At 36.1% G+C, this 18,501-nt stretch overlaps 3 protein-coding genes across 4 annotated transcripts in view; 2 read left to right on the top strand and 1 right to left on the bottom strand.

Moving 5' to 3' along the window:
- Positions 1 to 845: 845 nt before the first annotated feature.
- On the top strand, positions 846 to 10,859 carry LOC143736949 (RPA-related protein RADX). Its single transcript, XM_077227760.1, has 15 exons — positions 846 to 1,475; positions 2,271 to 2,422; positions 3,311 to 3,482; positions 3,931 to 4,039; positions 4,132 to 4,223; positions 4,295 to 4,420; positions 4,511 to 4,618; positions 6,632 to 6,805; positions 6,906 to 7,027; positions 7,567 to 7,640; positions 8,303 to 8,365; positions 8,443 to 8,492; positions 9,211 to 9,510; positions 9,636 to 9,788; positions 10,533 to 10,859. Exons 1-15 carry the CDS (start codon positions 848 to 850, stop codon positions 10,655 to 10,657), a joined length of 2,448 nt encoding a protein of 815 aa, XP_077083875.1. The 5' UTR covers positions 846 to 847; the 3' UTR covers positions 10,658 to 10,859.
- On the bottom strand, positions 10,441 to 18,269 carry amdhd1 (amidohydrolase domain containing 1). Of its 2 annotated transcripts, none has more exons than XM_077227763.1 (9): positions 18,067 to 18,269; positions 16,707 to 16,813; positions 16,484 to 16,548; positions 16,107 to 16,384; positions 15,172 to 15,397; positions 14,633 to 14,757; positions 14,397 to 14,490; positions 14,140 to 14,300; positions 10,441 to 11,012 (listed from the first exon to the last, which is right to left on the bottom strand). In XM_077227763.1, exons 1-9 carry the CDS (start codon positions 18,204 to 18,206, stop codon positions 10,907 to 10,909), a joined length of 1,302 nt encoding a protein of 433 aa, XP_077083878.1. In that variant the 5' UTR covers positions 18,207 to 18,269; the 3' UTR covers positions 10,441 to 10,906. The 2 variants fall into 2 exon arrangements, with proteins under 2 accessions (XP_077083878.1, XP_077083879.1); XM_077227764.1 differs by lacking the exon at positions 18,067 to 18,269 and adding an exon at positions 16,892 to 16,959.
- Positions 17,385 to 18,501, top strand: part of ntn4 (netrin 4) — a 37,666-nt gene continuing 36,549 nt past the window's right edge. Inside the window, exon 1 of the mRNA XM_077227762.1 lies at positions 17,385 to 17,501. The gene's annotated coding sequence lies outside the window, so the exon portion shown is untranslated. The remainder of the gene's footprint in view (positions 17,502 to 18,501) is intronic.

Below are 18,501 nucleotides of genomic sequence, written 5' to 3' on the forward strand. Positions count from 1 at the left end.
AAGCTCAGTGCAAAGTTCAGTAAAAAGAATGATGTGATTACACAGCAGACGCTTGTGTTGCGTTGTTATTTATCTGCCAGCAGACAAGACATTCATAAATATGAAAAGGCTGTGTATTTATATATTTGAATTTGTGCATTTTATCTTCATACGTGCATTTCATTTCCTATTCTATAGGCTATATACAATTATTTCGTAGTTCTAAACATTTATATAGTTTTCTCCTTTATTTTTATACGTGTATTTTTTTATATTTTATTTATTTCAATATTTGTTAATTTAATCTTTCCTTGATTGTTTTAATATAATAATTATATATATATACTTCAGAAAAAATCATATATAGGCCTATGAATTGAATATATATATATATATATATATATATATATATATATATATATATATATATATATATATATATATATATATATATTCGATCATACATTTTTATTTTTATTTGATTTCTGGTTTTCAGTATTCTTCTTCAGTATTCAGTATTCTACTTTGTTTCTTTCTTTATATATAATTATTTCGTATTTCTAAATATTTTTGAAAATATTTCTGCTTTTACCTTTATACATGTATTTTATTTTCTTCTACTATATTTATTTAATATATTTTAATATTGTATCTTTCTTTCATTGTATTTCATTCTTATATTTGATTTTCTCTGATCTTTATACCTGCAGGAAAAAAAATTCTCCTTCAGGTATAAAAATATATATCATATATTTTTTCAGAATGTTACTTTGTTTCTTTATTTGTCTATTTATTTATTTTCTCACAATGCATTATTCATTAATTTTGTTTTCTTTCTATCGTTCTGTGCTGAACTCAATCTCCCACAATGCTCTGCTCTGTGTCGGTGTTGTTATTGTGTTGCGCAGACATGGCGGCGCTGTCAGGCAGTTCCTTGGAGTGCTGCTGCACACTCAAAAATACCCTAAAAAGATTATTATCCAACACTTCTGCCTCCCCGCGAGCACGAACCCGCTCGGAACCGCTTTACGTGATCTCTCTGGAGCGATACGGCAGAGACGCAGACTTCGGCGTTAGTTTCCCGGACAGTATTTCGATGTCAGAGAGTCTGTTTGACGCCACTATCACGGATGGAGACTGTAAGATCCGCGTGTCTCTGGATCCCGCGGTAAACAGACTCATCAGCGTGAATAAACTTCACTGCGGCTCCGTCGTACGGAGTGTGGAGCTCAGCCGCGGGAAAGACGGCGGCTCTTTCCATGTGTGCAGCCTGGAGGTGGACCGACTCTCCGGGGGGGACGCGGCTCTTCGGACGCTCTCCTCCGTTAACGTGAGGTCCATTCCGTGGCTGGGAACCGAACCGAGCACGCACCCGCTCAGAGCCCGCAGAAGCTCATACCTGCCGCTGTGGAATAACCACGACTTCTATGGAGAGATGTGGCGGGACACGAGCCCCTCTGAACCCGACGCTGAGGACTCTGGAGATGACATATATGGTGTGTGTTCAATGTTCATAAAGGCTGTAAGCTGTGCCAGGCAGCATTTGAGGAAATCACACTCTTGTAAACGTTTAATTTGGGCACCATAGTGCACACCTTCTAAAATACTTCTATTAGGTAAAAACATTCACTAAAAATCACACTAGGTAAAACAAAACAAATTAAATAAGGTAAAAAGAGTAAATCTTTAACATTTAAAGGGATAGTAGTTCAACCAAAAATGAAAATTCGGTCATCATTTACTAACACTCTCAAGTTGTTCCATCCAGACCTGGATGAATTTCTTTCTTCGGCTGAACAAAAAAGCAATTTTAAAGAATATGAGAATAACCAAACAGTTTCTGGCCTCCACTGATTTCCATAGTGGGCATAAAAGATACTATGGAAGTCAATGGCTACCATCAACTGTTTGGTTACCCATATTCTTCAAAATATCTTCTTTCGTGTTCAACAGAAGACGACAAAACAGTTTTTGTGAACATTGACTTCCATCGTATGACCAAAAAAGACACTGAGACATTTCTCAAAATATATTCTGTTCCACAGAAAAAAGAAATGCAGAAAGGTATGACGCAGTGTGAGGGTGAGTAAATGATGACATAATGTTTGGGAAAACAATTCCTTTAACACCACATATCCGGCACAAAAATGCCGTCCAGGTAGGCATCTCAACCTCTTGTATGACTAAATAGGAGTAGGTGTTTTTGAAAACAGTAAGAAGAGTACCACATATTAATATGTTGTTTGATGATATGTTGGTGTTCATGGATATGCTTTTGTTTCTGGTGGCAGATATCGGGTCCTCAGTTTCACTCGCAGAAGTACGTCGGCGTTTCTTGAGTGGGTCTCGCCGGTACCGGGGTGCCCTGTGTGTGCGAATCCTTCACAAATCCAGACTGATATATTATGGGAAAGCAGATCAGAAATGTGAATGTCCCTATAAGGTCAGAGGTCAAATACAAGACTTCCTTTTCCATGCAAAGTTCTAGTACCTATAGAAACTTGGTCATATTAAAATATTTAATAAGATAAATATTGTTTTTAATATATTTTTTAGTTTCTGAAAGAAGTCAAGTTGCTTTGGTAAGAAAGAATCTACTAAGAAGTAGAGATGGATCATATCAGGATTCTGGACCATATCCGCTCATATTTGTTTTTTTGGTCGTCGTCGATTTATATTTTGCCACTTGCTTCCACCTGTTTTTTTAGATTTTATATTATGTTTACCGGCAAAGATTTAAAGTTAAAATTTAACTTTAAATGAAAATCAAGCCTTTAATGTTGTTTATCAGTCTAAGTGTTGTTTTAATATGCTTTAAGACAAACCATGTGCAAATTCATGTCAACACCACTGCTGAGTATTTTCTCCTTAAAACTGCAGTGAATCAAAGAGGCGGGGCTATTGTGCATATTCATAGAACCTCATTGTTAAAAGCAATAAAAGATGTTTTGGAATGCGCAAACTTGCATTTATGAATGTAAAATTTTGCCAAGAGAATAGTGAGATTAATAATGAAAGTTTCATTAGGCCAACTCTTAGTTCTGTTGAGGTCATAAAGGCCAAAAAGAACATCCTTCCCAAACAACTTGAAATCTTTCTCAATTTTTTCTGCAATAAAATTACAAATGTCAGACCAGAAACCTCATTACTGAACTGGCTACTCTCTGCTGTCTCAGACAACATATTTTCCTGTCGGCCACCGTAACTTCTGTTGGTTGCATTTCGCAACCTCACCACTAGATGTCGCTAAAAATCACACTCTGCACCTTTATGTATCACAACATTGGGTGGACATTGAAAGTAACTCCTTCCATCAATCTGTTTTTCTCAGGCAGAGTTGCAGGTCGGTGATGGCTCATCCACTGCTTGTGTTGTACTGTGGAACACAGTCTGTCTGGAATGGTACCGAATCCTACATCCAGGTCAAGTTGTAAGATTGCGTCACTACAGAGTCAAGGAGAGTTACGGCAGCCGCACGGGACAGGAATCAGAGCCACACATTGGTAGGAAGAATTATAGCCATCTCACATTTGAAGTTATAACATATACAGTCACGTGAAAAAGAAAGTATTCTATGAACACTTTGGGATCTATCGTTTTGCATTAGGACATAATAAAAAATCGTCTGGTCTTTAGCAGGTCTTAAAATTACAACCTCAGATGAATAACAACACTTGACATACAGTCTTACACCGTTTCATTATTTATTCAACAAAAATAACGCCAAAATGGAGAATCTGTGTGAAAAACTAAATGCACCCTATGACTCGTTGCTTGTAGAGCCACTTTTAGCATCAATAAGTTGAAGTAATCATTTTGAGATGAGTCATACCAAAATTTTTTTCGATACCAATTGTAAACAGGGCCTATCTTGCAGTATTTGAATTAGATGTAGATATTTGTTCTCATTTATAACATCTTGTATTCTACCATCATCTGTTCCTCCTTCAGAGATCAGTCTTAATTCCAGGAACCCCACTGCTCAAATTACTATCATCCCCAAGAACCAGATTTCTCCAGATTGGGTTTTGCCAAACCTGCCTCATTCATTCATCTGCAGGTATGCACACAACATCACAATCTCAATATCCTCTGGAGTCTTACATTGAGATCGAAGACTAGTAAAGCACAGATAAATGTATTATTTTATAGGCAGGAGCTTCCTAGTTGTCCTCAAGGCCACATCTGCGATCTCATCGGTGTGGTGATCTTTGTTGGTCGACCAGAACGTGTCAGGAAGAAAGGTGAGATGTTTGGTACACACAGAAATATGCTTAATCCTAAGCCAATACACTGAAATCTTTTTTCCTTGCAGATGGGCAAAGGTCAGAGATCGAGGAGTATCGGTGGCTCCAACTTATGGATAGAACATCAGACAAGCCCATCATGATCAAGCTTTTCTCCACATCACAGCCTGACATTCACAGCCGCGTCTATCCAAGTACAAAGTCACTTTATTGTCTCTTTTTTTTATTCTCCATCTCTGTCCTGTTATTACAGACAAACTGTAGTTTATTTTATTTTTATTCAGTGGCACTGGTTGTCTGCACCAGACTAAAGCTTATCAGAAGTGCAGTTGACAGAGCTACAACTTTTGAATATCTCACCAACACGTCGCTAACCCAGATTTACTGCACAGGTAAATAACAAAGTTAAACACCTTTATAGATCAGACATATAATATACCCTACCGTTCAAAAGTTTGGCATCAGTAAGACACTTATAATGTTACAAAATATTTCTATTTCAAATAACTGTTGTTATTTTGAACTTTATATTTGTCAATTAATCATGAAAAAATTTATTACAATTTCCACAAAAACATTGATAATAATCAGAAATGTTTCTTAGGCATCAAATCAGCATATTAGAATGATTTCTGAAGGATCATGTGACACTGAAGACTGGAGTAATGATGCTGAAAATTCAGCTTTACCATCACAGGAATGAATTACATTTTAAAATAAAGTAACATAGAAAACGGTTATTCTAAATTGTAATATTATTTAACTATATTGCTGTTTTTACTGTATTTTGGATCAAATAAATGCAGCTTGAGCATAAAAACATCTTTAAAAAAAACATTAAAAGGGTAATGAACTGCATTTTTAAAAATTATATAATGTTCATCTTTGAGGTCCACTTATAATGTTAGCAAGATAGCATGGCAAGGCAAGTTTATTTATATAGCACATCTCATATACTATGGCAATTCAAAGTGCTTTACAGAAAGGAATTAAAATAATCACAAAATAAAACCAAGGTAAATTCAAACGGTTATAAAAGAAATTAAAAGAATTATGATACAGTTATAAAATGAATTAAAAGAGTAAAACGATGATACATAGATAAACTCACTAGGAATAAAGGATTGTGCATCAAAAACATCCTAATTTAAAAGTAACAAGCTATTTTCTGTCCTGTTTTTGACCCTCTCTTTGAAACGCTTGGTTTTTATAGGCGTCGCATTCAAGACTTTAAAGTAAACGCCCACTGCTATAATTGGGTACAAATTTCACACATTAAATTGCATTTTCAACATCCACGCAATTACACATGTGGAATTGTTTTGAAAACTTCCAATAGCCGAACACACAGCGCCAGCTGAAAGCGTGAGCTCTCATCCTCTTTGCTACACCCTCATAAAACCAATACAATGCAGATACATCACCCATGCAAGTTATACAGCCATTAAACAAGTAGAAGATTAAGAACATTTCTGATTTAGAAAAATGTCAACCGCTGAAATTCAGCTATACATGTTTATGCCAGAATCTGATCCTGAACATGCTTCTCAACTATTTCGAATCCTCTAGGACAAATACATAAATCTTTGTGTATTTGTTTAGTATTGTATTTTACTACATTATATTAGTGTTAAAACGAAGGGAGCACAGAAGGGAGTTTATCTCGTTAGATAGCTGAGACATTTGCCAACTGTGAAACATTTATGCACATTACAAATGCTTCATGAGTCTTGGTTGTAGCAAATAAAGTTTAAGTAGTTGGTGTAAGAGGCAATGATGTAGAAGTAGATGTTGATCTCCTGCTGAGACGGTCTTTCGTTGCACTGAAACTTACTAAATATTTTTATAGTACAATTGCAAGCAGCCGAGTCTATTACGTAAAGCAGCTGAGGGATGCTGTAGGGTGCTTGTTAATGGATGCGCACGCCAGCGTTATTATTCACTGCAATGTCCACACACAAGTTAATATGCTGACAGTTGTAGATTTAGTTTAGGTAGAATCCAAACAAACAGTTAATAAATCCAAAGTTCCAGTCCTTCACCGGTACAGATTTCCTACTTGCATAGCATAACTTAGCGTAGTGGTCAAAAATGTGTGTGCACCTTCTCTCCACCAACACCTGTTAGCTATAGAAAGGTTCCCACCTATATTCTGTAACCAATTACCGAAGAGGGACCCCTACTGGACACACACTTACATGGCAAAGTTTAAAATAAAGACAAAATGGCTCTTAGAACAATGACCTCTGGCTCTTATATGTCAAAAGATCAAGGAAAATTTGATTTCTCAATTCATGACCCCTTTAAAAAGTCTTACAGACGCCAAACTTTTGAATGGTAGTGAATGTAAACTTATTTGCAGAATTGGTAGAATCCGCTGCTATCATTTGCAAACATGTCAACAGGCACAGGGTCTCACCCCGTGATGCCATACAGAGGTGTCCGGCCCATCCGCCACTTTCTTCACTGGCTGAAGCAGGTCGATGAGAGCGTCCTGCTGGAAAGAGCTGTGATTGGAGGATATTTCAGCTACCCACCACTTCCTGTTTCACTGAATAGCTTCATGGAAAACAGACAAGGTGAGAAGCAGAAAACGACGTTTGCCAGTGTTTATGAAAAGATGATTGAACAGAGCAAAGAAAAGAGTGTGTGTGTGTGTGTGTGTGTGTGTGTTTGCAGGGGAAGCTGGTCTCATCAGTGGAGGAGAGATGAAATTAGAGTGTGAGAAGTTAAATTATAGAGAGAAACGACAGTTTGCTCTTCAGTGTGTGGTCACTGCAGCCTGCTACCACCATAGAGAGGTACATACATAACCCACACTATTATACAGCCAACAACATACACTGTTCAAAAGTTTGGGGTTGTATGTTTTCTAAGAAGCCTCAAGGCTGCATTTATTTGATTAAAAAGACAGTAAAAACAGTAATATTGTGAAATTTTATTACAGGTTTTCTATTTAAATATATTTTATAATGTAATTCATGTGATGCAAAGCTGAATTTTCAGCATCATTACTCCAGTCTTCAGTGTCACATGATCTGATGTCACAGATATCATTCTGGTATGCTGATTTGCTGCTTAAGAAACATTTCTTAGTACTACCAGTTAGTAATGGTATTAAAAATTACAATATCATAAAATAATGTGAAACATTTATTCAGGATTCCTTGATGAATAGAAAGTTTAAAAAGACAGCATTGTCTTTACTGTCACTTTTGATCAATTTGGTGCATTCTTGCTGAATAAGAGTATTTATTTCTTTAAATAAATAAATCTTACGGACTCCAAACTTGAGTGATAATGTATCTCTCTTATATCTCTATTTTCTTTTCTCTTATAGAACAGTGGGCGAACACAGTATTCAGATCTTCCATCGGCTCCACTCAGCCCAAGAGTGCCACGGCAGAGAGATGGGTATGTGTGTTGTTTTGGGTTTCTGATATGATGTGTATTGAACAGTTCATCCAGCAATGATCAAAAATGTCCTTGTACATCTTGTAACTTAACACAACACAGAAGCAGAAGTGTGAATGAGATTCGATAGCTAGCAGCTTGACAGCATCTCTTCATCTTCGGTGAACGTGATTTCACCAAGTACAACATGATCCTGGATCAACATCTTTGCTGATCCTGAAACAACATTCAAATCAACCAATCAGATTTGAGGGACACGTTTAGAGTGTCATGTTTAGGCTTAAAACTAGAGTTAGGTGCTTCTACATCAGTGTTATTCACCATCATTTCCCTCTGATTTTAGGGATAACTTATGCGTAGGGTTAGGTTTAGGGGGAGGGTCAGGGTTAGGACTACATTTTCAGACAGAAATGTTTATCCAGGAACATGTCTTTCTTGGCATGTCTCACTGTGAGTTTGCTTGGTTTACACTTGGTTTACACTGTGTTTACACTTGGTTACTCTGTGACTTTACTTGGCAAAATCACAGTGTCACTTCCCCTTCTCTGTCATTGCGTGGAAAAGAGCAGCGAAAGCCCTCCTTTTGATTTTCTAAGAAACACAAGCATATGAGATTGGATCTTTATTAGGTGAACTGTCCCTTACAGTTGTTTTTACCGCAGGTCTGAACCTCACAGGACACCCGTGAAGCGGAAACTTTTCAGCAGCACTAGCCCGAGAAAGAGGTAAGAATGTGTTTCTGTCTGATACTGAACAACTGCTGTTAGAAGAATAATTATAATAATAATTCATTCTCTCTCAGGTTGGCACCACCTCTGCAACCATTTGCAACAGAGGATGACACTGAGAGGGGTGAGAATGCAGTGGCGTTGTTAACAATCACACAAACCATACAAGATCTCGGGTGTTCTTGGGTGCAAGTTTGCTGATTTTCAATCTACTTTGTATTGTTATCGTGTCGGTAGTAAATGAACAGCGTTTACTCGTTCTCAGTTTTAACTGGACCAAGAAAGTCCCCTTTATTTATCAGCAAAACTCTTTTGACAGCTCTATGGCTTTCATGAAACTACAGATTGTTTCGACAGAGGGTTTTTAAAGGATTAGTTCACTTCAGAATTAAAATTTCCTGATAATTTACTCACCCCCACGTCATCCAAGATGTTCATGTCTTTCTTTCTTCAGTCGAAAAGAAATTAAGGTTGAATGGTTTGGCTAGATAAGACCTTTATTCCTCGTCTGGGATCGTGTAGATAATTTGAAGCTTCATTGGAAATGCAATTTGGATCTTCAAACCGTTGGACCCCATTGAAGTCCACTATATGGAGAAAAATCCTGGAATGTTTTCATCAAAAATCTTCATTTCTTTTCAACTGAAGAAAGAAAGACATGAATATCATGGATGACGTGGGGGTGAGTAAATTATCAAGAAATTTTAATTCTGAGGTGAACTAATTCTTTAACAGATCAGTTATTTAACTGAAAGTTGTATATACAATAATGACAGGGATCTCTTGTCAAAGGTGAATTTGCATTGAATTTCTATTGAAAGGTGTGTCCCTGTGTCCTGCAGATTTTTCTTTGTTTGATGGCGCCATGGAGTTTCTAGTCGGAGAACAGGATGATGATAGTAATGATGATGACGACGAAGAGTTCTCGACGGCGCCCACTAGTCCCATGACCTCACGTCTGGGACTGACACGGGTCGCCATTGAAACTTTGCCACGGGTGTTTTGTTATGAGCGACGACATGTTCAGGCTGTTGCCGTGGGGATGCAGGTTAACAACTTTCACAAGCTCCTCCCACAGAGAGAGCTGGAGTCATTTAGCCCCGCCTCCTGCTACACTGGCTACTTCACTCTGACAATGAGAGGTGCACATTTAAAACACACAATTTTGTTTGTTTGTTTGTTTTTTACATTGAACACTGAAGTCTAAGTGTCACAGTGTGTTTGTAGTATTGTGATAAAATGTTTTTATTTCCCTTGTGTGGATCAGCTTTATCAGATGGAGTGATGCTTGACGCTCTTTTTCTACCTGCTGCTCCGGGAAACTTGCACTGGATGCCCCTCCCCCTGTCACATGATAACTCTTGGGAGTCTATCCTATCACATGGAGGGTTTTCACCACATGCCCCGCCCCCAAGCCCCGGTAAATATGAAGATTAAAAATACGAAGGCCTTTTTTATTTAGAACGAATTTCAGTGTCAAAACACATCTTTCATAAATCCATTAAAACAAAAATGGTATTTTTGTATATTGTATGCAAATTTTTATGCAAATTTGCTCATATTTGAGCAAATTTGATAATGCTTTCAGCTACTAAACATAGTGTAGTACACCATGTTCTATATAAACCCCCCTCAATTTTAAAGAACCCTTTATGCCAAAAGATTCTATATACGGTCAAATGTCTTAAATGAATGCATAATATTTACATGTTTAGCAGGTTATTTATTTAGTTTTTCTAGTGATGCCATTTGATTCATAATATTTGATTAAAAATTTATATAGACCAAATGTATGAATTCAAACTAAATCCATAAAGATCTCTTTAAGGTTCTATATAGAACCTTTTTTCTAAGAGTGATGGGCAGGACATAATCTTTTTTCTAAAATATCATATTGCCACAAACAATATCACAAGAATTTTATTCATTCTGTATTCTGAGGTTTTTTTCTTCTAGTGTCTGGTGAAGCTTTTACAGTATATGTACTCTGATGTAATATATATCATATAATGGAACCCAACAATTACAATTTGGAGGATTAAATAAAACCATAAAGATTCAAAAGCAAACAATTCTGTTTTAATCTTTTATTTTATCACTTTCATTTCCTGTGGGTATAAAACGGCTAAAATTTTAAATCTGGTTTCTCTTTCTTCTCCAACAGCTGACATGATCGCCACTGCAAATCAGTTAACCAATCAAAGACTAGTGTGTGTGTTAGACGCATGTGCATTAGGAGCAGAGAAGATGGAACTGGTACTAAACCGAGCATTTCCTTTACGATCATAGAAGCATTCTGGAGATGGAAGGACAAATTGATATAAAAGAAGTTTGTATGGTTTTATGCAGCTGCTGTTAACAGAATCATCCTATATATATATTATTTATTTATTTATTTTATTAACAAACATGTTTTTTAATTTTATTAATGAGTATTCGAGTATGGTTCCATGAGGTTTACTATCCATTTTAATAAAATTTTACCACACAATCTTGTTGCACTGGCTTCATTCAGGGATCGACTGTGGTGCATGATGCTCAAAGGGTCAAGACTTTTTCATTTTCATAAACAATCTCGCCTTTGATTATGACATATTTGATGAGCTCCTGGTGGCCCCCAAATTGGTAAACCAGATGTTCCCACCTGCAACAGAGGGAAACAGAACTCGCATTGTAACAACCTCCTTAACAAGTCCCATCAAGCACCAGTCATAATCTGAATCTCAATAACTGATTTCATATATTGAACCATTTTTATTCCTTATTCATACAACTTATTCTAACAGTGTTTGGGAAAGTTACCTTTAAAAGTAATGCATTACAATATTGCGTTTCTCCCCGAAAAAGTAACTAATTGCGTTACTTTTTGTGGGAAAGTAATGTGTTGCGTTAATAAATTAACAAAAAAGTTCTGTATATTGTAAAGGCCCTTTCACACCAAAAGTGAAATGAGGCAAGAGAAGAAAATTCAACATCAGCAATTAAAACAAAAAAATTATACACAAGAGTTTATCTAACCCTCTGGTGCTCTTTGGAAAGATTTTACGGTTTTTATTTTTTACTTCATCGGAATGGTACGAAACTTGGTAAAGGTTGCTTGCTGTGCGAACACACATAAAAAAAATCATGGATTTGATTTGAAAAGGTTAAATGGTCTTGAAAAAAATAGTCACACTTGTGCTCCTTGCGGTCAAAAATGAGCGCATTGGAAACTAATAGGAGACTAATTTCATCTAGTGAAAACTTTTGGTACTGCAGCCAAACACAATCTTACTGAAAGCTAATTTTTTGAGATATCAAGCTCAAATTTGGAATGCAACTTGTTTAGATTTATGGTTTTGATTCTCTTGCAATTTTAGAGTAAAATGTGTTTTTGAAAATATATATTTCATATAAAAATTTAAAATCGTATTTTTGTGCATTTCTCATAACCATAACTGTAAAATTCTGTAACTTTAAGTTCACTATTTTTTAACTTTTTTTCACGCAAAAATCTGCCAAGTGGCATCTTTAAAAAGAGACCAAACTTAATTCTGTGCTCAAAAAGTGAATAAATGGATAATAAATACAGCGTAGAAAAAAATTTAGTATCTTAAAATCCCCTAAAAATAAAGTAACTAAAAAATAGTACGTTCATTTAATTGAAATAAAATTTAAAAAACACACGCAAAGAGCACCAGAGGGCTAAAGTTATTTTTGCTTGTTAATTTGGTTGAATTGGATCATTGAAGGACAGCAGCAAAGACATTGGTTGATAAGTGTGATTCAATTCATAAAGTATTATTTAACATTTAATTACTGCAGGTTTGTGTAATATTCTAAGTTTACTTTTCACGTTTTTTAGTCATTTCGAGGAGGAATAACCATCATGTTTGGGCAATTCTTGGACTATGGGCACTTTCATGTCCTTTGATCATATTTTATAAAAAAACATTTAATTTTGAAAAATTCACACTTTCATATTAACTTTACAATGAAAGTACTTTAGAAACTTTTTACCGATAGTCTACGATGATTTTGTCACCTTTTTAAACATCATTATAGATGCAAATATTTATGTTTTGTGCTTGTCCCACACCCAGACTTCTGATCTTCAATAATGAAAAAATGATTTATCTTTTTTTTTTTTTATATGACTGTATACAGTATCAGTAAAATAATCAAAACCTAATTGTGGTATTTAAGGTCAGACAACTATTAATGTGATTTTATATACAAAATGTAGTTGTCCCACAGTATTGCCGTCATTTCCACCACAACGCTGTAATGTCCCTTTTAAAATGCTTTTTTGAAAGATTGTTTGGGTAGTTTCTATGGAAATGAACAATGACATCACAGCACATGTCTGACATGGAGGAGATTTTTAATTTCTTCACCAACTTGGAGAAGAAAACTCAAGGTAAATATTGCATGAAATGAAAATATTTTGCATTGCATGTCGTTTCCAAACATGGCGTAACATCAATTGAGTTTGTAAATAAATAGCTTTTTTAACATAAATAGATGTATTGTGCATGCATATAATGCTAGCTACCAATTCATAGCTAATCTGTAATACTAGCTTGGATTTTTTTTACAAAATACTGCAGGATTGTCATTTCCACCACCGTCATTTCCAACACATTCCTTCTTGGGTGGAAATGACAAAGGTGAGGTGGAAATGACATTTATGCTTAAAAGGTGCAATTCATAGATTGTGGGGCTACATATGTATTTTATTTATTGAAATGTACAATGCTATTGTATTTATTCAAATATATATTTGTTGAAATGCCTTTTCATCGATTTTTAAGATGTTGTGGAAGTCAACTGCAAAAAGGTCTCAGTCCTATACCAAAACAGAACCAAACAAACTAACGACTAATGAGATTAATGATTTGTTAAATGGAATTGTCTGCTTCAGAAAGTTTCAAATAAATGTCTTCTGTTTTTCTACATGGAAGTCTATTCATTGTCATTTCCACAACACCCAGTCATTTCCACCCCCTCATAACTTTTAAAAAAATATATACAACATTTTAATCACTCATTAAAAACTTCTGCATAGTTTATGGGACTTAATGTAATAACACAAGTAGTTATTTTTCTTAAATGTATCTAACCAATCCAATATTATATTTCAGGTTGTGGTGGATGTAAGTTTTGTGTTTGGGCCTCATGACAATTAATTTACTTAATCCACAAATCTATGGTAATTGCAATATAGGTATAAACTGGTAATACTATGTGTGAAAGTGCTCTTACACTGTTAAGAAATGATCTATATCATAATATTTTAAAATAATAATCAAATATGTACATGTGATGGAAATGACATTTGTTCAGTGCGGATCAGAAAATATGTAAAAAAACAACAACACCAATTTGTCTTATAATGTAAGTGCGTTCTCTTATGGATCACTAAACTAGACTAGTTATATTTAACTGTTAGACTGTGACAATTTTGATTTGAGCACTTTTTCCCCCTCAAGTTCACAAGGCCAAAAGTGCCGGTAGTTGAAGAACCACCCGTTTACACAGTTCACACAACGCCTCTGCACTTACTCCCAGTATCTCTCAACATCTGGACAGGAGAGGTGTCAGTTAATAAACAGCAAACAAGTAACTCAGATATTTTGTAGTAAATTTGAAAGTAATGTTACTTGGAAAAAAGTAAACAGATTGCATAACTTGCATTACTTGTAGTTAGTTACCCCTAGCACTGCTCGTGAACATAAGAATCCAGCAGTTGCCCCTGTAGATCTCTAGCTACTGTATGTGTGTGAGCTAACCGTGGTGCATTGATGATCACAAGGTCTCCCTGTTTCCCGATTTCAAGCGACCCGTGCGTCTGTGAACGGTTGAGAGCGTAGGCTGCGTTTATAGTGCTCGAGGCCAAAGCTTCTGGCATAGACATCTTCATCATCACACAGGCCAAGTGCATCACCATAGGCTACAAACAGACAAAATGGAATTCTATGAAGTGGCCAGGTCAAATTTCTACTGCCAACATATGTTGATTAATATGATGTTTGTGTGTTGTGGTCACCATTGAGCAACAGTAGGCATTGGGGTTGAAGTCACTGCCCAGGGCCACTATGACTCCAGCATCAAGCATATCTCTCGCGCGTGGTGGAGAAAGCCTTACAGACACGAGGAGAATCAAATCCATGATCTCTTATTTTTTTATTGCATTGTAGCATTGCAATTTATTGAATTGCATTGATAATTGATTGGACAGAGAAGGAAAGGGTAGGTGAGAACTTCAACGTCATGGTTATTTACCTTAATATATAGGCAGTGGTGGGAAGGAGGACCGCTGATGTTTTAGCTTTTGCCATAGCAGCGATTCCATCATCTGTCACTTCTTCTAAATGGCTGATGGCTAAAGCGCCGAGTTCTGCCCCAAGCTGTTAGATCGGAAGACAAAGAGACACCGATTGTGTAAAAACAACACCATTTGAACGTTGTATGCGTTGTATGTATTTCAAGGTTTGCGTTCTCGAGCCGCCAGTCACTGTTGTCGTGCAAATGAGCGCGTTAAGGGTTTTCTGTTAGAACGGTGTCGTGTTAGCGGACAATAAGTTAATAACTAATGATCTTTGCAACGGAAGTGAATCAATCAAAACTAACTTTAGCTGGACAATAACTTTCTTCTAGATCTGCTGTAAAGCCAAAACAATCTCTGTTACTTTCATTTCCTATTATCACTGTAAAGCTGCTTTGAAACAATCTATAAAAGCGCTATATAAATGAAGGTGACTTGACTTGACTATGCATGAATGCAAGAAACTAGTACGTGTGAGTGTGCAAACATAACATACATGTGCAGAGTTCATGGGATGGAGTTCATCGCCATGAAAGTTGATGTTGAGACCCATGTCTTTGCCAGCCTGGAGTATACAACGCGTAGAGTTCAGATCGAACACACCTTTCTCACAAAACACATCAATGTTGTCCACCTGCAGATCACCTGAAGCCATTAGCTTGTTTATCTTGGGCAACTGCACGGCCACAATGTCCTGAGTGGCTTCTTCCATAGTTTTACCTCTGAATACACAAAGAAAATATAAGATATGCAAATTAAGAGTTGTTTACACTGCTGTTCAAAAGTTTGAGGTCGTTAAGATTTTTCAATGTTTTTAAAATCTTGCTCACCAAGGCTGAATTTATTTGATCTATAAAAATAACATTTATGAAATATCATTACAATTAAAACTATTTTATATTCAATTTTTTTATATATAATATCTATTCCTGTGATGCAAAGCTGAATTTCCAGCATCATTACTCCAGTCTTCCGTGTCACATGATCATTCAGAAATCATTCTAATATGATGATTTGCTGCTTAAGAAATATTAATTATCATCAATGCTGAAAACAGTTATGCTGCTTAATATTCTTTGATAAATAGAAAGTTCAAAAGAATAGCAGTTATTTAAAATATAAATATTTTGTAACATTATAATTGTCTTTATATCTGTCTGTCTATCATCTATCTGTCTGTCTGTCTATATATCTATATGTCTGCCTGTCTATCTAACCTTCAAAATTGGATGAATTTGCCTTTTTTCGTTAATATTATTGTGTTTTTATATGAAAAAGTGTGTGTGTTACTTTAGATTATTCAGAAGCTTTAGGATTGGCAAGAATCAATTTGAGAACTACAATAACCTACATGTAAAAAAATGTATCACAAAAAAACTGCTTTTAGAACAATTTTGTCTATGATCAAATCTTTTTGTAAAGAGTGTGTACTTGGGTACTGCGTGGGCTCCACAGTATGTTGCCGATATCCCGATTGGCAGTGACTTTCTTGCTGAATTGATCACCCTCAGCATCTTGAGTTCAGTGTCCATCTCAAGTCCATATCCACTCTTACACTCCACCAGCGTGGTTCCAGCTCTCATCATGCGCTCCAGACGGCTCTGTAACCCAGCTAATAGATGTTGTTGGGTTGCTGAGCGAGTGTGTGCCACTGTAAAATGAATCCCACCTCCTGCTTCATACACTTCCATGTATGAGGCACCAGCCAGCTGTACACAGAACAAGACATCTTCTCTGACAACAAGACTTAAAGATATATCCACACAAAATGCAAAGGTAGAGATAGATTGAACGAAATGAAAGCAAACCTTCATGGCAAACTCATGCACTCTGTCTCCAGCCCACACTGGATGTGTGTGTGCATCAACCAGACCTGTAAAATGATGTTAAGATTCATTATATACATATACGTATACATACATATATATATACACACACACACACACACACACACACACACACACACACACACACACACACACACACACACACACACAACTGTTTATTTTCGATGGAAGATGTAACACTCACCTGGGAGAACACACATGCCAGAAGCATCCAGAACATTGTCAAACTTTGCTCCTTTGAACTGAGACTCAATGATGTCTGCTGATCCAACAGCTTTAATTAGTCCATCACTGCACACACACATATAGTTCAATGAGGACATTCCATTGACTTGTTATTTAAAAAAAAAAAAATATTTATAATTATACCTTTGCTAACATTAGTTAGTAGACCTATAGATCTTGTTCATTGTTTGTTCATGTTAGTTCAGTGCATTAACAAATGTTAACAGAAATAACTTTGGATTTTAAAAGTGTATTAGTAAATGTTGAAACCACCATTGACTAAGATTAATAAAGGTTGTAGAACTGTTTTGTTAGTTCATGTTAACTAATATAGTTAAAGGTAGACTATATAGGTTATGCAACGTTTTTTTTTGTTCAAAATTTTCTAAAAAAAAATTACAGTCAACACCCCATGCCACCCCGTCCCCGGTAGATCCGCCCCTGAGAATATTATACGTGATTATATTTTAGACCTGACGGGGTGGTTTTCGCGGGAAATTGCGTACATACGTCAAACAACCGCACGTGTCTCGTCATATCCTAAATAGAAACGTGTCTTTCCGGCTACTGTGCCGCATGTATGCATGGTGTGTAGGAATGGCAGTTCTCACAACTAGCGAAAAAAGTTGACATGGCGAGAGGTCCTAATAAAACGAGAATCAAAATTGGCTTTTCAGAGATGGCGAGAACTGAAGGATTCGATCTAGGCCTGTTGTAAAAGTGAGGCGCAGAAGGCGTTGTTATTACTCAACAGGTAAGGCATTTTGTTGAACAGATAAATTCCCACATGTAGCTCTCTAACTGTTTGAGTCTAACAGAATCCATTGTTAAACATTATCTATGAAGGCTAATATTCATCCTCACAGTCACGCAGAGCCGACGCACAACCAAAACAATGTTCTTCTGCGAAATGCATGAAGTTTTTCTTTTTAACCGCTAGAGGGCCAAAAGTTGCATGTGCTTAAATCATTTTAACAAATAAAACCTTTTAATGTAAAGTGTTACTAAAACATTTACTTTAGCTTTACTATGGACCCATTTGAGCTTTGTGGATATTTTCTTATTTGTGGACAATTTTGACCTCTTAATGTATTTTGCAATAATTAATCTCTCTTTGAGGGATCCATGCATGAATCCTATATTTTCAATGCTTTTAATTTTTTAGTGTTTTATCCTTATATTAACATAATTGACCATAAGAAATGACTAATTGTTGATGTTGTACGGAGACAGTTTTGTAAGCGTTTTACATGCTGAATTTACCACGTGCAATAAATAAGACACGGCCATCAGTAATAAAAATAATTCATCTGACTTACTGTCCAATCACCACACTGCCATTCTCAACGACAGCCAGGGTCTGCATCCCATTCCTGGTGAGGTACTTTTCACCATTTCTACAAACCAAGACCACTTGGGTTGCATTCTTGACTAAAAGTTTGAAACTGCTGGAAGACATTTTAGTTTATATTTGTTGCAAGTGTTTCAGAGCAGAGCTCAGTGGTGAAAGAGTGGGTAAATATTTAACAAAGCCAAAATTAGGTAACTTGGCCGAAGGTCGCTAAATTGCCACATTTGCCAGTGGTCAGTTTCAGCTCATGTTTAGGTTCCGCCGATTCTGTACAATGAAAACGTTATTTTCGTTGCGCTTCTTACTAACTGCATTTGATTTATTTAAAATAATAATGTGTAAATAAGCAATACTGTAAAACATTTTGCGAATGGACTTTTTCAGCATACGCAGTTCGGGTGAA

This window comes from Siphateles boraxobius, unplaced genomic scaffold (genome assembly GCF_051911475.1).
Source record: "Siphateles boraxobius isolate OS27281-9 unplaced genomic scaffold, OSU_SipBor_1 130, whole genome shotgun sequence".
Lineage (NCBI taxonomy): Eukaryota > Metazoa > Chordata > Actinopteri > Cypriniformes > Leuciscidae > Siphateles > Siphateles boraxobius.